General features: G+C 36.8%; 2 protein-coding genes across 2 annotated transcripts in view; one reads left to right on the top strand and one right to left on the bottom strand.

Moving 5' to 3' along the window:
- TSPAN14 (tetraspanin 14) overlaps positions 1–25,191 on the top strand; it is a 197,389-nt gene that overhangs the window by 42,718 nt on the left and 129,480 nt on the right. The window lies entirely within an intron of this gene.
- Positions 970–18,189, bottom strand: LOC136055274 (rap1 GTPase-GDP dissociation stimulator 1-like). Its single transcript, XM_065747002.1, has 10 exons — positions 18,064–18,189; positions 16,417–16,545; positions 15,265–15,390; positions 14,264–14,407; positions 10,346–10,480; positions 7,644–7,769; positions 4,756–4,895; positions 3,699–3,825; positions 2,583–2,711; positions 970–1,157 (listed from the first exon to the last, which is right to left on the bottom strand). The coding sequence occupies exons 1-10, from the start codon at positions 18,182–18,184 to the stop codon at positions 1,024–1,026; spliced, it is 1,311 nt and encodes a 436-aa protein (XP_065603074.1). The 5' UTR covers positions 18,185–18,189; the 3' UTR covers positions 970–1,023.

Below are 25,191 nucleotides of genomic sequence, written 5' to 3' on the forward strand. Positions count from 1 at the left end.
CTTTTCAGTATCTATCTCTAGAGTCTTTAGGATTTGATTACCTGGATCTTGGTGGTTTGACTGTAACCTGCTTGCAAGTGCTTCAGAAAGTTCCCATAAGAACTAGTTATGAAGTAGATCCTGTTCTTAACGTTTCTTAAATGTTATTAATCAGGATTAATTCATACAGAAGTATTAATAGATGTTTGTTTTACTGTTGTTGTTAATTACAGTTGAGCCTGGCTTCCCCTACTGAAGATATCTTAACTGAAATGCCAGTCACCTTCAAATCTTAGCCCATGCCCACTTGTCACAAGTAACTGCCTTGATTTGTATCTTCTCCAAATACTGACTGGACTGCATATAATTCCAGGTTTTAATAGCTGTATCTGAACATAGGATGACGTGACCTAAGGTGCTTAGCAATACACCTTGTGATATTAGCATGTAACAACTCAGATGATTTCTAAAGCAGAAATTAAAAGGGGGATGAAGTTGGTTTGGAGGTACAGCTTTGTGGATGGTTGTGAGATTTCTAGTAAGCAACAGGGTACGTGATTTTATTCATGATGTACAGCAGCTGAATTGGTACCAGTTAGTCCATTGCACTGTTTAGATCAGTGGCACACCTCTAAACTAAAACTCTCTTCTTTTGGGTTGCATGATCCAAGCTTCAAATTTTTGTAATTTCCAAATCACCATGGTTTTGAAATACTTAAAAATTGTGATATTCTCATTTGAGAAAATGAAGCAGCTTAAAATACAGAGGTGGCTATGCCTGTTGGCTCTCACATAATGTTTTCAAAGACACTTGCTAGTCTGAATTTATTTGTACTGTGTATGTTAGTAGCTCAGTGAAGAACAGCAGTAATAGGTATCTGTAGGCCAAATCCTTGTATGTGTAATTTTAAAAGCAGGAGTTGTACCTGGTCTTTAATAGCATTGGTGCAGCAGCATGACAAACACATGATAGCATTGTCAGAGCTGGTATTTTATTGTATTTGCTTCAGCAACAGTACAGGATTGCTCTGTAGAAGAGGAAGACTAGTAGGGTGACTCTCCTTTCAATATCTGCAAAGTTATAAGAGCTTCCTTGACCACATCTGCGTTGCTGTGACTGCAGAGCTGTTCGAGTGTTTCTTTAATCTTGTTGTCTTCTATTTCTTGTCTCAGACGGCCTGAATGTGAGATCAAATGCTTACTTATAGTGATGTGCCATGGCATAGTGGTTCTTAACAACTGTTACTATATATTAGCCTTTGGAGGATTTGCTTTTTAAAATGAGCTGCTTTATCATGGAATTGTTCACTTGGGAAGGACACTCAGAAATGATTAAGTACAATTGCCTGACCACTTCAAGACTAACCAAAAATTAAGGATACTATTACTTAGGGTGTTGTTGAAATGGCTTTTGAACATAGACAGGCACGGGGCATTGACCACCTTGTTTGATCACCTTCAAAGAAAAAAAATTCTTAATTAATTACTCTCTTCTCAATAGGTATCCTTTAACCCTTAATAAATTCAATACTTTCAAAGAATTTCTCCTCAGTTTCTCTTCCTAGAACTGGTTAAAACAGCAGGAAAGTATTTTGAAAATATAATACAGGCTACACTTCTGTGGTGTTTTTTTATCCTGTATGCTGTGTTAGCCTATTATTTTGGTAGGATTCAATTCTTATAGAGTTATCTGTAACAGTTCAGTGTTAATGAAATGCACCTCTGGAAAAAGTCTCACAGTTCAGATCTGTTGAGTGAATGATGTAGTCACACTGAAAGATCCTGGTACTTAGCCTTGTCCAGTACCTGTGTGACTACAGGGAAATATCAGTACACTGCAAAATCCAGCTTGTTTACCGGAGGTAGGGCAGTTCCAGGACTTCAAAGGCAGTTTATCTTTGCTTAAGCACAGTAATGGCTTTCAATTTCTTTAATTTATGCATAGAGACACAGTGAATTGTGGCATAGAATCTTTAGACTCCTCGTTTCAAGGTGTTTCTTTTCAGTTGACACCACGCTTCCAGCATCAGTCTCATCTTGCTTGGAAGACTTTTAAATCTTCCTTGAACATGGACAGAGAGAAACTGAAATCACATCCTTCATTTGTTTTACTGAAATTTCCTGTGTGTTTAATCTAGTACTGTTATAAAGATGCTGTTTTTAACTTAGCCTCTGTTTGCTTGCAGTGTTGGCAGAGTAAAGGTATGTTGGCCTGTAGACAGTGATGCTGTAAACTCCATCATTCTTTGAATACCAGAATGTTATGGTATAGGCAGGGTCTGAACTGCCAGACATTGGTGATGTACTTATTGTAAGGCTCTGGTTTTGATTATTCCAGAACTGATTATGCCGCTACCAGTGGAATAAAGGTGGTGGTGGTTGTTGTTGTTTTAAAGCTTAACTAATGGTTTAATCAATTTATCATGAAATAAAGCCACTTACGTGGGATTTCTAGTGATCAGTGAAGAATCAGTGAAGAACCTCTTTATCCTTTACTGTTCAATTGATTGCAACATCACAAGGACAGTACATTTCAGAAATGGCAAACACTTTTCATCACAAACATCCATCCTTGCATCACAAGAGTACTTAAATGAAGTTACCTGAATTAAGAAGGCTGCACAGAAGACCCATTGAATTATATTTCACCTCAGCACTTGTATTATCATCTTGTAGAAGTTTGTGTAAGCTTGGAACTAGCTGCATTTCCTTGAAACAATCTTCAAGGGTTTCTGAAAAATAAGTAATCAAATACCTTAGCTGTTATGTATAAAGAAAATGGTAGAATAAGAAGGTGCTTGCTTTTTCTTAAAAATAGGTTTTCTAACTGGCTTTGGTTAAAAACAGTTATATATATAACAAGGGTGTCTGAACCTATTCTCTGTAATGGAGAATTTGTGTATGATCTATAGAAATCTTCATTTCATACTTCTGGAAGAAGAAGGCATACTTCTGGAAGACAGAAACTTTATATTATAGATAATATAAAATATCATTACATTTTTGTTGTCCGTGTAAGTCTGAGGTCCTTAGTCTAAACATTAAAATGGACTTCTTGCTGTCTTGCTTTTCTTGTTAGTATAGAAAATTTCGAATGTTGTTGGCCATACTTTTTTTTTAGCTATGTAGGCTTATGTTGGGTATTTTAGTTTAAACTGAGCCCGATTGTTTAAATATATTCAATTACACAGGATAAACCTGAGAAGATATTGTACTCAATCTCTCTAAAAATTTAGCTTGCTAATTGCAGTTACAACATTTACAGTTCTATATTTTTCCGTTTTCAGATTTTGCAGAGCCATTTTGTCTGGGCTTTTCCTGTACTCTTCCATTCAGATATCAGTTTTCTAAAAGTTTTCATCCTTTTATAGTTTTCAGTGATTATTCAAGTCCATAACTAGTCCCTGTGTAACCGTCTTCATTTATGTGTTTTCTCATTGTTTTCTCTATTCCTCATCATTTTCTGTAGGGTTTTTAACATGGTGTGATGCTCAACACGTTGTGCCTGTTCACACAACCTGATTATTTGACTATTTGATTTCACTTTAAGCAAAAAAAAAATAATCTTGTTTTGTTCTTTATTTTCTAGGTGGATAACTTTTATCTGATGAACTAGATCTAGACAACAATGCTTTTACTTGCAAGTAAAATTTAAAGTATGAATGTAGCTTAATAATAAGAGCTTTCTGCACAGATTAATATTTCTAGGAGAAAAATACCTAAATCAATAGTAGATGCTATTGCCAGTGCGTTCAGAGCCTCGTTCTGAATAGCAGCGTGTTCACTCATTGTCATGGAAACCAGGTGCTTCACTCCTTGTGCCTCCTGCACTGCTTTGACCACTTCCTGTTAGAGCAAAGGTGAAAGGACACAGATGGAAATCGGAGCTATGGATAGAGTAGAATGGAAAAGGAAGTGAGATTGCCCTCTTCAGTCTCCAAATTGATGGAAGTGATCTGCCTGCTACAGTGCGAGCAAATGTTACTTAAAGTGAATGTATGATAAGACTTGAAAACTCTTTGGCACTAGTCGTGCATATCTGCTCAAGGCTGTTCTAACTTACTTGAAATGTTGGTACTTATAAGTATGTAGAGAGGATGCGTGTGTGCCTAGTTATTTCTTCATGTTCTCTAAGAGTTTGTTTGAATCTATTTAAGTTTTCCATTCAAGCCTTCAGACAAGCCGTGGTTTAGTTTTACTCAAAGACTGTGCAGTTAGGTAGTTCCTACTTCTATTTTGAAGTTGTGGGGGAAAAAAAAAGCACAGTGTGATGTCTCTGCATAATACCATGATTTACAAGAAAGACAAGCTAGTTCCAATTTGCCTGCAGATACAGCTCACGCTATATTCATCCATCAATTGATAGACTAGTAAGCTGTCTGGATCTTGGTAAAGACTGATGTGGAGGATAGAGCTGGGTTATCTTTACCACTTTAAATAGATATTTCTAACAGATATTTGTTTATGGAAATAGAAAAGCTTCACACATTTAACATTTGGCAGACCTTAATTTGAGCAGGGTAGAAGTCAGCAAGTGACAGTTATTACTGTTTTGCTCATTTGTGTGGTTTCTAACTATGCAGTACATTGCTTTTTTTGCTCCTTTCTTTTCAGTTGATACTGATGCCATCTAGAGATTTTTTTAACAAGAAATTGTTTTTTAATTATATAGCTCTATGTGCAATTTAACATCTCACTTCTGGCTACATGGACAAGCTTTAAAAAAAAAATTAAGGAAGACAAGGTCAAAACATAGGAGACCAGTAGCTCTCATACTTGGGATCTGTTGTGACGCAAGATGGATGCTAGGAGCCGATTTGCTTCTCCACAAATGTCGGTGTCATCATTGACATCGCACCACTGCACCAGTCGGTTGAGCAGCATGGGGTCTTGGCCCAAGATTTCAGCCGCGTCAGCTGAAGAGGAAAGCATAAGCAGCAGACATGGAATATCTCAGTCTTTGTCACAGAAATAGAGATGTAAAATTAACAAGGGATACTGAGCTCCATCTTGTGGCCTAAGCTGTAACTAAAGCATTGAGCTTGAATGATCTTGGACATCATTGTCTGTGGGGTGTCAGCTGTTTTAGGATGCCTCTTGGAAGTAAAAAGATAGATCAAGCTGTTCTTATAAAGCTGGCCTTTTCATAGGCTACTGAAGCAGGGCTTAAAACGAACAACTTCAGATCTTTGAAATGAATTCTTATGTTACTGTATTGAAAACTTTGTATGTGTCCTCTTCCCTGTATTTCTTGCATTTGCTCTTTGAGCCCTGTGTGAATGTTATCATAGGTCTTTGGAACCTCTTCTTGCCGTTTCATTCTTCTTGGTAATGGTCATTACTACTGTTGCTATCGTGGAAAATTCAAGGCTTAGTATAGAATTGCAGCATGTCTGTAATTACAGTGTCGAGTTGTTGAACTGTGTATAAGACATGATTAAAATTTGCCCTAATTTTAGGAGGACTTGTTAATTTACTTTTTCTTGTGCTTCAACAACCATATCTCAGAACTTCCTAGCAGTATTACTCTGTATGATTGACACTTGGAAAAAATTAGTGGGTAAGTTTTCATAAGTGAAATTGATTAGACACTGTGGTTTAAGACTTGTGCCAATGAAGGAAACTAAACCGCAAACTTTTCAAGTTCAGTAGCAATAAAGACTTCATTGGTGCTGAAGGTAATTTTTCAGTATTGCATCAGTCTAATATGTTTCCACTTGAGTCTTAGTGTAGTTTAATACACATACTAGTCATAGGACTGATGCTCATGTTGGGTGTATAGATTTTAGTTCAGGTTTAAGAGTTCGATTGTATTGCTTGTAATTGAAGGGTTTATTTGTCTTCATTTTGGTTGTTCTGAGTTTTCACCATTCCTGCTATGTTTGTTTTTAGGTAAGTGGTGTATGGTAAACAATGTTTGCAGTAATGGGAAGGCTTTGTTTATAGGTCAGATGTTACATGTTAGTCTGAGGAGCTTATGGTAATCCAGTTTTGTTGAGAAAGCTGACAATGGTAAGAGGGTGGCAATTTGTCAGGGACTTCTTGATGTCTATCAGTGTTAGATCTCTTTGAGATAAACACTGATTAGTCATCAGTAACAAAAAGAAAAGGACCTCTTAGCTTACCAAAAGCCAAAATTCAATGAATTGTTCTTATATGTGAGCTTTAATTTGAGCTGCAAGTCCTTTGACCCATGTAGTGCAGTGTACAAATTCTTCTGCAGCTCTGGAGCAACGATTATTGCTGTATTCTGTTTAGTGTAACAAAGATGACACATTAAAGTGCATTTTTCTATAGTTGGATAGAAACCTCCCTTGTCCTATTTTGTAGGCCTCAGCATGTCTGATGATTGTCAGAGTAATTAATTTACCTTAGATAAGGCAATTAGCTGATTTAGTGTGGACTCGTTAGTAGATGTGTATTCGTAAGAGTCTGACTGAGTTAATTAAGGGCAATGTTAGCTCTTGAGTAAACAGGATAGAAAGTGATTAAAGGTGGGAGAAGTGTATGCTCATAGGCATAAATGGGTAAACACTGAATTATCTTCTTTATCTTTTCTACTCAGCATTACGATATCTGTACTATTTGAGATTCAGAAGCTTTGTGCCAAATTTTGGTTTCTTATTAGGGCTTGTAAAAAGCATTAAGTTAAGGAAAAATAGATAATATGGTATTTAATAATGTAGTTCTACATTATTCTAATGTCTCAATTTAAAAAGATAAATGGTCTCCCCTCTCACAGTCAAGATATAACTTCAGAGAAATGACATTTTTAAGGACTTTCTTCAAAACCTAAGAAGATGCTGAGCTTGTGTATATTTTGCAATGCTGAAATGTAAATGGAAGCAGCTTTTTAAAAGGGCTGGAGTCAGTGCAAACTGAGTGCTAGATCTGATCTTGATATCTAAATTGATTAGTGTTCTAGAGCAGCTGCTCTGGTGACTTCAGACAACTGTTGTACTTTTATTATAAAAAGCTGCATTAACTTATTTTATGAGTATATTCCGTTAGGAAACTGAATAAATCTGAAGGTTTGGATACTGTAGTAATCTTAATGTAATTATGAGGTTTTGTGCCTAAGTTGTACACTTTGCATATAGTTAGATTTTTGACAAACATTCAGTGAATGTTGTTGCCTTTGCATGCCCGTGTCAGTGTAAAGCAAAATGATGTGAAGTGCTATCAGATAATCCCATAATTTCAACATTTGATCCATGCCAAGACTAACCTGTGAAAATATGGGGAGAGAGAGAGACTGGGTTACTGGTGGTAGAAACTCATTTCTCCTAACCTCAAGTCCTTTATATTGTCCATTTCTTCTATTCATTTGCTTCTTAGCTATTTGGCATTATAAATTCTTTCAATTGTACTCATTCTTTGTTACATGACTTCAGTAGAAAGCATTTTCCTTCAGACCTTTTGCATTTCTCACTGACCACTACAGATTTTTTTATTTGCTATGTTCCTCATTTATTGAGGTTGGCTGAGAGTGGTGTGGGAAGGCTTTTGAAGCTCTGAACAATGGTCTCTGTGGGAGCCTCCCCAGAGGGAGTGAAATTAGGTTAGCTGGATGCTTATCCTGTCCTCTCCCTGTCCATACCCTTTGGGACAAGGGAAGGAGAAGAATGTATAGCTGACATTAGTAAGCATTAGCAGCTCCCTACCTTGGCCGTCTGCTAACATTCGTAGTGTTCCAAGAAGTTTAAACTGCACAGGAGGCATCTCTGACCGTAGGAGTGCCTGAATCCGTTCTGCCACACCTTCTTCCAGCATTTGAACCTTGTTAACAACTAGAAAATGGAATTGGTGAATAAAAAAGGAATTAACAGGAAGTTAAGTAATTGCACAAATATCTGAAGATACAATTATGATGTAATACAGTCATTGTTCTGAATCTAATGTTCCACCGTGCTTTAGGTAGGAAGGTCCAACTTGGTCAAAAAAAAAAGTTAAAGATAAGCTCAGGACAGCTTTCAAGAAACTGCAGTTAGAAGACTGTGTCTTTTGATCTCAGCCGTGCCCAGAATACAGTAAATAACAGAGGATAAACACTGCACTCTTACTTCTTTGTTTTTCTTGTAATAGATTATCTGTGCACTCGCCCACTCACGTGATCAAGGCTTTTCCTGTTCTTGCTTATCTTAACTTAACTGAGTGGCAGAAATGACTTGCATAACCTTATTTCCTGAGAATGTTTCTTTTATTGGAGCTCACTGATCCTCTGTTGCTCATGCCTTTGTTCCTTTGATTTCCGCTATTAAATCTTGTCTTTGCCCCTTGTTAGTGCAGTAATCCCTGGTAATAATCAGAAGATGGTCTGGAAGGAGTCCTAATGCTGCTTAACTGTGCTACCTAAGCTGCTTCCTCTGGAGCAGTTTTCCTCCAATCTTACACGTGCCTTGTGGAAGATGTAGGCAACAGCAAAATCGGGAAGGTGTGTGTTCAGTATGTCCTCTCTGCTGGCAAACTGAGAAGCAGGCACTTAAATCTTGTTCTTTTTAGCTTTCCTTTTTCAGTGGTAAACTGATTCCAATCACTAGAGCACAATGACGTTTTTTTATTGTTTTAAGGTCACTATCTGAATTAACATAAGACTTTCCTTGTACATGTACATAAACGTTGGCTTAAATTCATTTTTCTTTTGTAATTTGCTTGAATTTGTACTTTTTTTAATGGGTAGTAGATTGCATAATTTTTAATGTGATGGAGTTTGTGTATTGGTGAAAGTAATGTAGTCTTTTGGAGAAATGTCTTATAGCTTCAGTATTCTGATCTGTTTTTTTTAACAGTTAACGAGGAGTGATTTTGTCATAGCATTTTAAGATCTAAGTGTTTTGCCATGTCTACATTACAACTTAGTTAACTAATACCTCTTCTGTTTTGTTGGCTTATTTTTTTTTAGTATTTCTGTTTCTGTAAACTGATTGTTCCTGCATCCATAGACATCATTAGTTGTGCCTGCACGTTTCCTTTTTTTGTTTTGTTTCCCGCTTAATCGGACTTGAAATTCTGTGAAAGAAACACAACTGGAGAGATCAGAGAGAGCTTGTAGTAAATACTGAGCAGGGTGGATAACCAAGATGGACTCCATATTGATCCATTGTTTTATAATTCAAAATTCAACTGAGGAGAATATGCAATCTACAACTTGATGTAATGGTATCATCTATGTCCTGGAGGCTTTGCTTGTAGACTCTCTGCAAGGTCAGCTGTATTCATTTCTTTATTAAAAGATGCCCAGGGAATGCATGGGCTTAACATAAACACACGTATGCATAAGCACGTATAGCCAAGCTGCTTATCATGTAAGGTTGCCTGCACTCATGGTAGAAATTACTGCATGCTTTTTTAGTGTCAAATAACAGTTACACAGGCCTAATAGGAATAGTGGTGGAAAACCTCTTTACAGAGGAATATACACAAGTAGTGAATGGTTTATTGTGTGAAATATGTTTATTAAAAGACTGAATAGGCAGACATGGCTGGCAGAGAGTATAATAATACTAGAGGCCAAACTAAGCTACTTGAGAGTATATCAAAAGCAGGTTGAAATAAATAGGTGAAGCTCTGAAGAGATATCTGAGGGAAGAAACAAAGGTCTATCACAATATGAGAGGATGCAGTGGAAGCCAACAAGCAAGTAGTATGTTGTGGGGGCTTTTGTTTGTTCAAAGCAATGATCATTTATAGAAATGTTTATTAAACTAAGCATGCTGGCTAGTTTAAATAGTAAAATTGGCAGACAACTGTGCTTTTAGTTTCAGAACGTTGGTGCCTTGTTCTTCTGAGAAGAGCTCAGCAGCAGTATAAGGACTGTGGTGCAAGGTGGTGTACTGCTAAGTTTCTAGTTAAATCTTTTTGGTCCAAATTGTACTTTCACATGGGAACAGTAGATTTGAGATTAGAGTTAACACAATTTTCTGGTGAACTGATTAAGGATCGTGAGAGTAGAGCTTTAAAACTCTTACACAGGTGAAATTTGCAATGATATGGGCTTTATAGATGAGCTAATTCATAGTAAAAGTAATAATATCTACTGGTAGTAGTGAGATAGCTTAAAATACATGACATGGAATGAAGTTTTGAGCATTGCATGTGTTTTTTGTCTTAAACTGCTGTATGCTTTTAATATGGAATCACTTCAGCAGCTGGCAGTGAGATCAGACTCGATTATATTTAGATCCCTTGTATATCTGGAATGTCCTGATGAATTATGTAAGATGTGTTTATGCAGGGAGGGGTAATATTAAGTTGCCCCTCAAGATACATCAGGCTTGAATTGATGACTTGGACAGAACTGCGCAGATGTCTAGTAAATGACCCAGCTTTACAAAGAATCGCAGTAAATCAGTTCTCTTCAGTGTACCTGGAATAGCAAGGTTCCGAAGTGCACTGAGTGCAGCATGTTGAACAGAGATGTCTTCACTCTCCACATGTTTCTCCAAAAGATCCAGAAGCTGATGTATGACTCCTACCTGTACCATTCGTACGCAGTTGCCATCTAAAGAAAGAGTAGAAACCAAATTGGGTATGGTGAGATGAGAAGCAGCAAAAGAAATTAAGTAATATAAGTTGAGAATTCTGAGGGTCTTTGGGCTCTGCTCATGTTTTGAAAAGATTGAGACAGGTTTTTACAGGCTTTGACTTTGCAAAGAGGGTATGATCTGCCTTAGAACTGATGCTGAGATGCGCCCTCTAGCGAGACATGTCTTGATAACACCTTCTGGAACCAGTCACTGTCAGATTAAAGGCTATATTATTTCCAATCAGTTTCTTCCTCCAATACTGCTTTACTTTTCACTGTGTGTGTGTGTGTATAAGATAGAATTCTAGTGGCATTTTCCATTTCTCTGCAGGATAGCTTAAATAGTTTTGCTATTCTACTGGTTTAAGAGAGTATTGTGACACTAGGTATCTTATCCAGTAGTGGTTAGTCTGATTACTAGTTTTGTACTACTACTACTCCTTTTATTCAGTCAGATCATTAGATTTTTTTTACGTGTTCTGAGAAGTTCACTTTCTGAAAGAAGTCTTTGTTGCACTCATGAAACTAGAACCAACTCTTGATTTAGAGAATTCTCATCTGTTCAAAGCTGGTGAAAGAGCGGATATGTACTTTGCAAAGAACAATGATTTTGCACAGTATGTGCTCCACTACGCTTTGTATTGTCTCCTTTTCTTTGAAAACTCTCTCTGCAGAGGTGACAGCCCTTTGGTTATCAGAACTTCCTTGGCTCCCTTTGTTAGGGAGTGTGGTTGTATTCTCTTAGAGAGCTAAGGGAAATTGTTAGCCTTCTCATCTTTCCTGAAGGAAGTGTTTTGAAGATGCTATTTGGCAAATATTTTCCTGTATTCTATTATTCTATTATTCTGTGTAGTTAAACACAGTGCAAGTGAAGCATCTTTTTGACACCTGTCAACATTCTTTTATTGCTGTGTTCTTACTTTATGAATACTTTTTGTTAGAAGGTGGCAAAAACTGTGAATGCTATTCAGGAAGATGACATCTTAACATAAGGTAAAGATTACCTATGTGTATGCTGCTTAAATAGCCATATGTTGTTGTTTTAACACTTTTGCTGGTCTGCTATTTATACCCTGCAGTAGTAGAGACTACTTCATGTTCTTTTTTTGAACCAACACCACTATTCTTTTAGCATATTTTTACTGCTGTTGCATTTTAGTTAGCGGCATGCTTTTCTCTATAAATATCTATGTATGTTAAAAAGGAATGTAAAATATTTGAGTGTAAGGAGATATTTTTGAGTAAACTGTTAGTAAAATTTGAAGTATTTCTCTAACACAAGATAAGAATTTCATGCCTACGTTCTGCAGAGATGTTTTTACTTAAGGTTCTTCAAGCGTGTTCTCTTGCCTGACTCTAATCTTTGGAGGTTACAGAAGAAGAGAGAAGTTCTCAGAAAATAGTCTGTTTTAGGCTGACAGAATTCTACAGGCAAAATGCTTTCACTTCCATACAGACTAACAATCACTGAACTTAATTCTTCAACTCCCTCAACCTCTCAAACCAAAGAATGGCTGAGCATCTTTTTCCTCTTGTAGCGAAATACAAGTGGGTGGAACCCACTTGTGACTGTCTTGCTTTGATTGTTACAGAGCCCAGATTGTTTCTCTCTCCTATGGATTTTTTGCTTAGATAGCAGCAGAATTTAGTGGCTCATGGTTGAAGTTGCTAGGAACAAGCCACCTTCATAGCTGCAAGAAGTGTCATTTTTCACCACCTTAAATGTCTTTTGATGCTGAGATCTGGTTTCCATGGGATTTCTTCTCATAGATTGAAGCTATGCATACACCAGTGGCCAAAACTGGTATCTGAAAAGGATTATTCATTTTCTTTTCCACAAGAAATATCTAATGGGGTTGTGGGAGAGATGGAGGAGGGAAGGAGTGACAAAGCAAGCCATTCAGCTGACTAAGTGGAAGATAGCAAGCTTTAAGGCACAGACAGCATATCTGGCCTTCATAGTCAGCGATGCACAATGTCTGATTCAGAGTTAAGTCAGAGACCACAAAGAGGAAGGGTGTAGGGGAGAGGTAGGGAGAAACAAATATGGTAGTCACAGCTTTTTTTTTCTAAAGCTGACTATCTATCTTGTTAACCATTCAGAGAGATCTCAGGGAATCCTTTATGATAATTTCATTAATGGAGAAAGTTGAGCAGTGTTGAAGAAGCTTCTGTTTGTTTGAACCCAGCACAGTGACTGTCAGGGGCAGAGGAATGGATGGAAAACTTGGTGGGCTTTTCTCTGACTGATTCAGCACAGCACGCCCCTCAAGATTCTCTTTAAAAGAATTTGTGTTTCTGCCTGCGCGGTATTAAGGTTTACAGCTCTCTATAATAGGAAAGCATGAAAAATAAAAATGACTTATATTGAGATTGTTTTACCTTTTCCTCTTATGTGTCTGAGTAATCCCCTCTCACCTTTCTATGAGGAGCATAGAATCTAAAATATTAACTTGATTTATGTATTTCTAACAAATGTATGCCAAGAAACAGTTTCAGTCTCATCTTTATTAATATGTGATTTAGGCAAAACAAAGTATGAATGCTGGCATCCCTCATCACTCCATTTTGACGATTATTCCTCAATTTCAACATTTGTTGTTTCTGTTACTTTAAAGTATGCGAGTCTCTAGTCTGCATAAAAGCAAGTTGCTGTTTAAGAGACATGCAATGCGAAATCTAATAGTATTGCTCTTAGCTCTACTTGCAAACAGTGGCTTTTTTGCGTATGTATGTGGAGACAATCAAGCTTAATATTATTTTTGTAAAACTGGCAATAACCAATGCCCCTGACTCTGTATCGGCGTGCTTGGATGAGGCAGGTTCCAGCATTCTGAGAGAGAATGCCACATCCCTTAGCTAGAAAAATTTCTGCGTGGACTTATTTGAGGAATAATGAATGGAAAATGTCAAGTATATTTTACGTCTGTTTATAGATGGCCACAGAGTGAATTATTCCATCTGTCTTTGGGAGGGATCCAAATCAATGATAACTTCAATTATTAACAGTGACAGCAACCTTTAAAACCTTTAATGATGGATTCCTTTGGGACTTAGGGGTGGGGTGTGGTATGAGCATCCAGTTGTTGAAGTTCATCTTTTGATCTGTATTGTTCAAAATGCAATATAAAAGGGACGCTTAAATTAGAAGCCTTCAACCTTCCTGCAGTGTGCCTCAAATCATCTTAAAGACATAGAGAAAAATCTAGGTCAGCTATGTATGTGGTTTGGAATGATGATGGCCTTTTTCTACTTCACAGATGCATGATATATACTATAAAAAAAATTTCCACATTTTATTTGCTAATCCAAATGCTTTAAGTATATACATGGCCTTGAAGTAGTGAATGAGGAAAAAAGGAGTGGCTCATAGTCATGTAAATGTTTTGATCTGACAATTGGCTTTAAATGTAAAGCAATCTGTTATGCCAGTTTTGTAAGTAAAGTGTTAGAAGCTGTAAGTGAACTGATCGGCCTTGGTTACAGCTGCAGCAGCCTGAAATTCTTCTACCTGCATTTATTTTCTGCACAGAGGCATTAGATGGCTTGAGGCAACGTATGGGTAACGCTTGGATGGAAGCATGGGAATGTGAGCATTCAGCTGCTAGAAATAAGCAAAAGGTGATGCCTGAGAATTCATTTGGGGTTATAGTACAGGTTGCATATGTGTCCCTGTTAAGGAAATGGAAGAAAACTCCTATTCCAATGGGATTGTGAGATATTCTTTAAAATATTTGGACTGTGTGGGTTGTTTGTTACCTCCAAGAAGCAGAGAGACGATGAGATCTGATGTGGCCTTCACAATGCATGTACCTTCAGCTTGTGAACTGCCCTGGAGCCTCAGCAGGATGTCAGACAGGACCTCTTGCACACCTGCCTCCACCAGCTGAACTTTCAGAGCGTCTGCAGGCACCAGAAATGCACACTAGGAGTTGGGGCATTGAATCATTTTTGAAACGTCACAAACTAAGAAGCTAAATCCTTAAATTTAAACTAGATTCTTTCCAGGTGTGATCTTTTGTTGTTGGTTTTTGCTTTGTAAAAACCAACAGACATTAACAGACATCTTGATAGTAGGATGACACCACAAGCAGAATGAGTAAAGTCTCTGGGTTCATCTTTAACATTTGCTGTATTGCCAGTTAGGAGTTCTAATTTAAAGTCTTTCATCAGCTGTCTAGGTATTTTTGAATGCTTATCATTGAATGCTTAATCATTGAATGGCTGGAGTTGGAGGAAACTTTAAAGCCCACCCAGTTCCAACTTCCTGCTGTGGGCTGGTTGCCATGTAACAGACCAGGCTGCCCAGGGCCCCATCCAGCCTGGCCTTGAACCCCTCTAGGGCTGTGGGCATTCTGCCACAGCTTCTCTATTTCAGTTCCTCACCACAGTCTGAGTGAAAAATCTCCTAATGTTTTATCTGTCTCTTCTCTTTTAGATTAAAATTCTTCCTCCTTGTCCTATCACTATCAGACTATGTTAAGTTTGTCAATTAAAAGAATTTAGTCTGTTTTTCTGTTGCAAAGTCATATTCTCTCATGATTTGTTTTTTTACCAAAATAGAGTGGAAATGACTACTCTTGCCTACGTTTTTTTTTAATTAACTTTACTATTAAACATTCAAGTCTTAATCTTGTGGTTTATTTCCATTGAAGGGGTTACTGATTTCCATTAGTAGGATCCCACAGCAATCTCAGATGTAAGGCTTAGCACCAGTATCCCTTTATCTTCTCCTTGTTCGAAGCCTGTAGAAGCCTTACCATTTTCTGCAAGTGCTTGAAGGATCTCAAAGATGATTTCTAGTCTCTCATGGTTCTCCGCTCTTCTCAGTTGTTTAACCAGCTGTTCAGCAACCTTTGTCTTGCTTAGAGCTTCCTTAGCTGTATCTGTGTATGTGCGAAAGTCAGAGTTATGAATTGTTCAATGTTTGATAAAATGTTAAAGTTATCTACCTATTATCAGAAGTGATAGAAATTACTTTGATTTTGAAAGCTTTTCTGTTTTATTTATAGACTGTCACTCTGAACGGCGTGGAGATAGCGAAACTCTGTTCTCACTTCTTCACACTTTCTTTTATTTAATGCTGTTTTTATTTAATTTCTGTAGCTATGATTTATAATAGCTGTAAAATTAACCCTAACTTAATTCTGTTTTCTCTTATAGATCTATCTACAGTATGGTTATTTCATTTATCAAATTGGCACTTGCCAAATGCCAGTTTGCTTTAGCGGTGTATTTTCTTCCCTTGATTAGGTTAAATGGCTCTAATCTTGCTAGCATCCTAAACTTCTGCAGTATGTGTTAACAAAGATCAGAAATTTCATATCTCCTTGCTGTTAGACATAGAACACATTTGAATGGAATATGGAGTGGATTGATAGATCCAGAAAGAGAAGACCTGATTGGGGGTGGCCTAATTGTACCCCCTTCTTTGCATCTCCCACTGTAGGTGGGAATCAATAGATTCAAGTCAGACCATATGGAAAGTAAGGCAACTTCTGTTTGGTCTTCCTCCTCTATCAGTACTTTATGTAAGGTAGCACAGATTAAGTTGATGTAAATGCCTTTTTTCTTGAAAACTGTAGAAATTTAAAGCTAGCTGTATAATTAAGGTTTATACACTTAATTAAATAGAAGTAATTTCTAAATCTTTATGTGAAGTAGTTGAAGCTGTGTCAGTTCACAGTAGGTAAAGGTTACACTTTTTAATGGGTCAAAAACTGTTAATTTTCAATAACTTCGAGATAATCCAGCAGTTGCTGATGGTTAAGGACAGAGTAGCTACTTTCCCCATATGGGTGCTGTGGCTAATTCTGAAGTATTGTTCCAGTAGGGGTTAAAAAAAAAAAAGATAAACGTAATGGCAGCATGAAGATGGCGTTTCCCTTCAAGATATAGAAGCATTTATTTACCAAGGTCTGCAAGATTGCATAAGGCCAATAAGGCAACATGTACGAGTGGTTCGCTCTCTTGATGATCAGTCAATATTCGGACTAGTGATGGGATGACTCCTACCTTCACCAGCTCTTCCTGAAGATCACCTGGTAATAGCAAGTACAGGTGAAAAGTAAAGATGGTTAAATAGAAACCAGATAATTAATTAATAAGAGGATCCAACTGAGATGCTTTGTAGCAAGATAATCCAGTTCATTCTTGCACTGCTAGATTTCATGTCATGAGTTCAAGTTAATGTGTGTGCATGGAAAATGCTGGTTCAGAACAATTCTGCTAGGCTTCCTTTTTTTTTCTTGGACCTGAGTAGTTTAAAAAAAAAAAAGGCAATTGAATGAGTATACTCATTCGTAGCCAGCTGTTAACATCAGTTCTAATGATCTGTATAGCAATGTGTCACTTGGTAACTGTCCTAAAATTGGGCGAGGAACATATATTGGCTCATTTCTTTTAGAGAGTAGGAACCTGCACTGTATTATCTGTTTGCTTCCTTTGTTCTGAGGTGCGGGGACATACCTGCTTTTTGTTAGTGAGCACTATTTTTTGGGAGGAAAAAAGCCTTTTGTGAAATGTGCTTTACCAATACCCAGGCTGTTTAAAAAATACTACTGAGAGATAGGTTACGTTAAAGTACTCTAGAAGAATAATCATCTTCTTCAGTATTTTTCTTATTCAATTTTAATTGCTCTGAATCTCATGGTTTACGAAATGCTATAATTCTATGCATCTTCCTCATTTCTACAGGCTGAGAAAGGTCCTCAGACTAGTGCAAATCAGTGTAGCTCTAGGGAAGTCAGTGAAGTACAGTAAATTGAAATTAGTTTGCTCCTAGTTCTTATATGCTAACAATTGTTTCCTTTTTCAGTAGTAGAGCCTGTACCAGATACAGAGCGGTGTCTGTAGCCATGGTGTTCTAGGTAAAACTACATGGCTCCTCCCTAGAAAGATAAGGGAAATTAAATTGAGGGAAACTGATAATATGTACTGGCTGAGAACCTCCTTATGACATACACTAGGCAATAAATATTTTGGTCAGTCTAGGTATTCAAGATAAAAGAAAAAAAATCTAGAAAAATATATTGGGGCAATTAAGTGAAAAGAGTATACATTTTTAGATCAGCAGGCAAGCTGGTATACTGACTGTATGAACACCTTCACTTCACAGATTTTTCTGTATTCCAAGAATGGTCTTTAATGAAGAAGTGGATATATAATCGTTAGTTCTTTTTAGTTTTTTTTTCTGACACACTTCGAAAGAAATGTTTTGCCTTATGAACATTTATTGTGTTGGATGAAGTTGGCTTCAAGGCAGTTCTACAAAGCTAATTAAGGTATATATGAAGCTCAGCTTCTTTGAAGATCAGAAGTATTCAGTATCCAGTGTGACAAAGATGTATCACCACCAAGTCAAAAATATATGGGGAGACTTTAAAGTTTAGGAGTTGTTCAGAGTGTATTCAGTCTGGCAATATATGTGGTTTGTGTGACCTGTATAATAGGAGGTTGAAGCATATTGCATGCTCAGGCCTCATAAAACACTGTAGCCTGTCATTTGTAATAATGCCTTGCAGATAGGAAAAACAGGGTTCTCTGAAATAGATACTTACGATTATCGTAACAGATACGGCCAATAGCCCTTCCAACGTGAAGCAACATTTCTTGATCTGTGCTTTCCAGAAAAGGTATCAAGGTCAGAACCAAATCTGCTTCAATACACGGTTTCTTCATTTCATCTGCATTGTTAAAGGAGAGGGTCGGTAGTTTTTTGCCGATTAAAAAAAAAATTGCAAGAACAATTATTGTTGATCATTAAACAAAACAGTGGAAAAGAACAGCTAACATACTGCAGTATGCCTTGTAGTAACATATATGCTAAAATACAACCTACCATTCTTAGCTATCTCTGAAAGCACCTGGGCTGCTTTTACTGCACATCGTGGATTGCTTTTCAGTATTTTTGCCAAGGTTAGGAAGATTCCACTCTCTTTGATTAGGCTGAAGGTTCTCTGCTCTGTAATGATAAGAGTATTAACAAAACTTGCTATAGTTTTGCAACTATTTACACTTTACTCAATTTCCTAGAGTTATGAGAGGATATCTTTGGGATCTAGGGTTTTCATTTAACAAGGTGCTTAGTCTGTCCCAATTTAAATGTATGGGAAAACTCATTTGCTTAAATTGCAGTGAGCGTCTATCCAGCTGATTATTCTACTTTGTGCTGAATTGAAGCATAGGTGGCAAAGCAAGGAGGAAAACATTTTCATCTTCTCTATAAAAAGATGCTTGCGTAAGACATGGGAAGTCGTGGATTAAGATGCTATTCCTGATGCATGGCCTAGCTGTTTATTTTGTAGGTATGCACATAATCTTATACTAGTCCAGCAATTAGAACAGTCAGTTTCCTTAAACTTTTTGCATCAAAAGCATGACTAATTGCCCTTAAATTAGTAAATCACCACTCAGCAGGGTATTCAAATAAATGCAGGTTTGTCTCTCTGGAAAGTGTGTGGAGTCCTTAAAGATTTTTCTCATAAGGAACTGCTTTCTCATAAGAACTACTTTAATTCTTGACTGACTGGTGGAGGTCTTAGCCCACACCCTGGACAACAAAAACAAAATTGAATTTTTTCCCTGGTTGTCAGTATGTGTGACAGACAATTTGTAGTCTGATGTACTTTATTGATAGAAGAATTAGAATTTTTCTGCTACTATATGTAGCAACCTACAAAAGGATCCCATCTGACCTGGTTCTCTTTCAAAGCAGATATTTATTTATTTTCTAGGTCAAACAGATTTTCAACTCTAGATATGGGAAAAGTTGTATTATTGTTGAAAGTTTACAGGAAACAGTAATTAGTTGTGTAAAATTGCAGTGCCAGCCATTTCTGTACATCTCATTATTTTGCTTTGACTGCTACACATACAATGTGACTATTATGCAACCCAGACACACTGATGTAGTTTTGAGATGTAGATCAGTCAATTAGTTTGCTTTGAACCAGCTATCCCTGGGAGATGGTTGAATAATGCACCTATTGATTTTCCTGTTTATAAAAGATAAAGGGTGCTTGAATGAGTTTTTTTGACATGTTTTCTTTTTAAGTGGTTACATAAAGAAATAGTATAATATGGAAATGTCATTGCAGCATCGCTCCTTGATAACTTAGTGAAAAGTTTAAAAGACTTACCTCTGCTATGAAAGTTTATTAGGGATTCACACAAACATGGAAAAAGACTGAGGTCTGACTTAGTATGTGGAAGTTGGCCTAACTGTAACTGTCAAGCTGTGTTATAGCCATTGTATCTTACCTACTTTATTTGCTAGTAAATCAAATATTATTTGGTGCAGAAGATTTTCTCAACGTTTCTCATCTACTTGTTTGCTATATTTGGATGCTGTGCTTTTCTTGCCTGGAATGCTGAGCACGTCTGCAGTGATGTCTGTTTGCTTAAAAAAAAAAAAAGCTGAATAATATTGTAAGCGTTTGTCATAACTACAAATTTGGTCTTGCACTAATACACAAACAGTTTTCATGTCTTGCTTAGAGGAATAAATCCTCTCTAATAGAGAGCAGCCTGTGGCTATCACTAAAGACCTTTTAATCTGGATACAAATAAAATTATTTAGTAAGTCTGGTTAATGAGGAAGGACCATGACAATTTGTGAAAGCCTGTGAACGTTCAGATTTCATCATCTGAAGTAACTCTAAAATATTTAGTGAGACTATTGCTGTATTTATTCTTCAGATTTTGTAACTTGTTTTCTGTGAGCTGAGAGGAGTTCATGCATGTTGCAGTACCAACATGGCCACTGGTGAAGTCCTTGTGCTTGGAAGGAGGGAGAATTGCTGCCACATGAATGCTGACAGGTAAAGCAACCCCCTTCAGTAAAGGGTATAATAAATCTCAATTAACAAGTAATTACCACCTTGGCTGTCCCAATTCCTGTTGTCTCAAGTGTTGTTTGCCTCTGCAAATGGCTGAGATATTGAAGAGGCTGAGTAAGTTTGTCACATCTTTTTGTACAGTTCTGTGTGATAGCATTAGTGAGCTGAGGGTGTGTTAGGATGGAAGGTGTAGTGATGACAGAGAAGTATGAAAAGCTGTGGCTACCACTGTTTTTTCTTACTTATATTCTTAGTAGGCTGATTATGAATGGATCCTTCAGTAAGAAAGAACAGACAATGTTTCCTCTGACGTCTTTACTGAAAAAGTGAATTCAGATATCACTTCTGCCCTGCCTATTTTATCTACAGTGCTTTTTACTTCTATGTTTCTGGAGCCTTTCTTTTCTCTGGAAGTCTGAAAAAGCAGTAAGAAGAAAAAATGAGGTCGGTTGTTATTAATAGAGTAATCAAGTAGAATCAAATCTGTTTTACTATAATTTATGGGATTTTCTGTGTTTTTGAATAAGTCATCTGTATAATGTTTCAGGAATGTAAACCTTTGTGCTTATTCATATGAAAATTAATTCCAGACGTCATTTTTTGGTCATCTACATAATGTTTACTGTGAAATATAGCTAGCTATAAACTGAAATATGTTCAGTTACAAATTCAGTGTATTTTTGAGTCTGTTACAGCTTTTTTTATATCACACAAGTTATGAATTTTCTTTTCTAAGATGCCTGTTGTAGTTTAGAGATTAAGTAATTTAAGTGATTGGAGCAACTTAATATTTTTCTTCCAAATATGTTAATTATAAATTCTCATTAATTGCTATATACTCCTTGAAATGTGTTCTGGAGGTCATTGTTCTGTACCTGTATCTGCACTAAATGTTTTGACATAGTGAGTTTCTATTAAGCATATATTCTGATTCAAATTTTTCTCTTAAGCAAGCTTTGTTTTTTAATAAGTAGAGCACTAAATTTGGAATTTCTTTGCAGCTTTAAATATTTTCATGACTTTATTAGGTCAAATATAGTTTACAGAATAGACTGAGAGAAAGGGAAAAAGCAAATCATACTGAGGAGATCCATAGTTCCAGTAGTGATTGCTTGTAATACAGATATCAACAGATGAAAAGCTCGAAGGAACGCTTTCATATTGAGTAAATAGTTAACGTGATCAAGAGCGATACTTAGCTATCTTCACTAAGAGCCTGGAGAATCCCATTTAAACTTTCAGTGATCTGTTCTTCAGCATCGGGGTCATCTCCACACAGTTCAAGGTATTCCAGATGATGACTCAGGGTTTCTAAACAGAACAAGATGGAAAACTGCTGAGCCAGCATAAAAATATTTCGAGTTTATTTCTTTTCTGTGACTATAGATGACTAAAAGCTCTTCCCCTGAATGAGTTCCTTAATTAACTCATTTCACCCAAAAGCATGGGGCCAAAGTTCTGGTTCCACTTCTGAGACAGCACATAGTTCTCATGCAGTCAATGCAGAAATTATATCCAGAGAAATGACTTTCAATATAAGAATTGGAACAGTTTCAGGCAGGGAGGAGAGAGATAAAATACTTAAATCTGTCACTTCAGAATGTCTTGTTATAATAATGATAGCATTTGCAGCTCAACTAGCTATATATTTTTCTTTGATAGTGGTCAGCAGCAGGCATTAAAATAATGCAAGAACTTCGTTTGTTATTGGGTTTTAAAAACATACTATTTATATCAGTGTATTTAATACTTTATGGACTTCCATTCCATATAATTGTGGAATTTTGTTTTAATAATTATGGCTTTCTATGGTGAAAGTAATCTTCATTCTGCTTTCTGAACTTCTCCAGAAGCTTGCATCCAATAGCAGCTTTGAGAGAGACCTTATTGGAAGGTTTGTGGAAACAGAAAGACACTGTTAACAGCGTTTCCTCTGCTCAACTTTGTACCACCTCCTTAAAAACTTTTTGAGAGAGAAGTTGAGCCATCAGTCATATCGTTTCTCTCCTTTTTTTTTTGTATTTGAGTAGTTTTTGTGCTTTACTGTAATTCTGTGGTTTCCTTGTGCAGAGATCATACTGGAGTACGTTAAATGCCCACTTTTCTTGTATTTTTTGTATTCATGCCATTCTTGCTGCTTTCCAGCTTAGTAATTCTGCAGTTGATGTAAATGGCATTCTGCAGATCATGGTTAATTATGACAGTTCATTTTTTATTTCCTTATTAATTCTAGGTTACAACATCCAGTCCTAACTACTTGCTTCCATTAATTGTATTGATTTGTTTTATCAGTCTTTTGCCCTTCCACTCTGAAGATTTCTTTAAACACTCCCTGGAAATGAAAGGATCTTGAAATGTTGAAGTTAATGTAAAGAATTGCACTGGAAAACTAGTAGCTGAAGCAGCTTACCTGTTGTAGAATATAATACTAAGTGTTATAAAGACTACGGTATGTTGGATGCTCCAAAAGTAATTCCTCCAATTTCTTTTCATGCAAATTCTGATACAAGTAATGCAATAACACCATTTGATAGAGCAAATTCTCAATTTCTGCAAAACACCATTTTTTTTAAACATTCACCACCCTTAACTATGCATTTGCACCAGCCATGATAGAGAGCCTGCATCCCACACTTGTAAAAATCTGCTCCAGTGGAGGTGACTCACTGCCATCACTGCTGAAATGCACTACGCAGTGCCTCACTGTGATCACAGTTCGATCTCTGTAAGCATTCCGCAAGCGTCATAAATATCAAAGGGTGCAGTTTTTTCCACATGGATGAATTCGGTGCCACACCTTCATACACTTTTCCATGTCAGATGCTATTTTCTCAGATTGCCCCTCTGCCACCACCTGTCACATGGCAACAACATGTAATGAAATCCTGGGAGGAGGTTTCAGCATCTATTGCCATCCCACCAACATCTACCTTTTAATGTCATGGGTCAACATCATACATTAGGCAATATTACTTTCAAAGCAGCTTTAGTAAAATAGCACTTCACAAACCATTTCCTTGAAAAAGATGAATTGTTGAGTTTTGGTTTTGGAGATCCTTCAGTGTGTGCATAGGATTAATAATTTTTTTTGGTTGTTAAATAGATTCACCATTTTCTATCTCCTCAATATGCCTATTAATTAATGCAAGACTTGTTTTGTTTTCAATTAAAATGTATGAATTTAATATAGGCGGAAACTGACTTATTTTGAGGAACCAGAAATATCTCAAACCTCCCAAAAAAGTGGAGGAACAAAAGGGAGGGAAATTGGAAAATTATTAAATGTTGTTTTTATGCTTTAAGAAGTAAAATTCTTTTGGATTAATTAGAAGCAATTGTTTCTGAACAACAGTTTTAGTTTTCTGTGATTTGAAAGTGGCATCTTCAGAAAAATGCCTGCATTCATCAGCTTAAAAAATCTATGTGGTGAAGATATTTTGTAATTGTTATTCTGAGGAAGAACCTGAGGCTGTAGCTATTGATGTCATCTGGTAAGATATTGTAGTTTAAAGTAACTGTGTCTTTTCTTGTCCTTTTCCAAGTTGTATGCAGAAGGCAACATAGCTGTAAATTTATGTTAATGATTTTAAAAAGGTGATGTCATAGGGTTTGTTGCCTTTTTATTGATGAAACAGACTTAAAAACACCTAGAATTTGTATCTGTACAAGGATGACTTCTTTTGACCTGCTTTAAAAAAAATAACATGAATCACTTGTTTCACTTTCACTCAGGTTCTGCTGCTACAATTTACTGAATAAAGGTTTTTGTGTGAATGAAGTATGTGTAGATTATAATTTTCTTACAAAATCAAGTAGTATCACCTGGGCAACCTGACATTTAAGTCAGCTTTCATGTTAAACTGTATCTGTTGAGTAGGAGGCCACAACTGCTGAAAGTGCAGCATGAAATAAAAGTCAGAGCCTGTGACTATAAATGATCTACTAAACTGTATGAGTTGTTCCTTATCAAGACTCAGAATGCATTGGCATGAGGTAATGCATTTAATTTCTAGTACTTGTCCAATTAGAGCAATAATTATTTTTTCAACTGAATTTTGAATGGAGTTAACGTATTTAGAAAAATGAAAAGTCAACCAAAAGTGAGAGCTTGTTTTACAGATAGCAGGGGACAGTCTACATTACTGGTCAAACATTCGTTTGGAGTAATGGTAATTAGAAATCCAGGTGCTTTGATATTCCTTCAAAGAACAGATCCATAGGTCAACACCATGTGCATGATGACAAGACAAAGCCCTGGAAAAATAACCCATCTGGTTTGTCTGTTGTGTTGTAAAATCAGTACCATCAGCAGCAGAACCAGCTCACTGAGTGAAATCCTATTTTTATAGAAGTCTTATAGGAGGCCATATTTAAACCGTAAATCCTCACAAACTCAGCATTCTCTCATGATGTATGTTACAAAATTTGCATAATCAACATGAGAAGAATTCTTCTTTTTTCATTGCCTTTAAGTTCATGCTTCTGAAAGTGGAATTAGGAGGCAGATGCTGTAAAACACAGATGTTCTGTGAAGAGGCAGTAATAGCAGCATGCATGGACTGTGACTAGAATTGGCCAGAAAAGGGTATTTCTGTTCTGTGGAAAATTCTGGCTTGTTGACATTTCATCCCGTTCTGGAACGGAATGTTGACACCACGGAACTTGAGGCAGAAGAGAACAATTTGTTTCAGTTTCACAAACCCTCTGCCCCAGCTGGCAGCAGGGGTGGCTGGCAGTGGGCTATAGAGGAGGCTGGCTGGGCTGACTGCCCCTGGGAGCCTGCCTGCATGATCTCTGGGGAGGTTTTTGGTAGAATGTGTTCTCGAGGAATCACTTCATTCTCTTGAA

Source organism: Cyrtonyx montezumae, unplaced genomic scaffold, assembly GCF_038088225.1.
Source record: "Cyrtonyx montezumae isolate F1298 unplaced genomic scaffold, pur_monq_1.0 scaffold_4, whole genome shotgun sequence".
Lineage (NCBI taxonomy): Eukaryota > Metazoa > Chordata > Aves > Galliformes > Odontophoridae > Cyrtonyx > Cyrtonyx montezumae.

Excerpts from the sequence above, each read along its gene's own strand:
- LOC136055274 (XM_065747002.1), bottom strand. The coding sequence starts at position 18,184 with ATGAAGAAACCGTGTATTGAAGCAGATTTGGTTCTGACCTTGATACCT. Across the intron at positions 7,770-10,345 it reads TCGGAACCTTGCTATTCCAG|TTGTTAACAAGGTTCAAATG; the intron begins GTACACTGAAGA and ends TCCATTTTCTAG. Across the intron at positions 1,158-2,582 it reads GTGCAGCCTTCTTAATTCAG|GCCGTCTGAGACAAGAAATA; the intron begins GTAACTTCATTT and ends TCTCACATTCAG.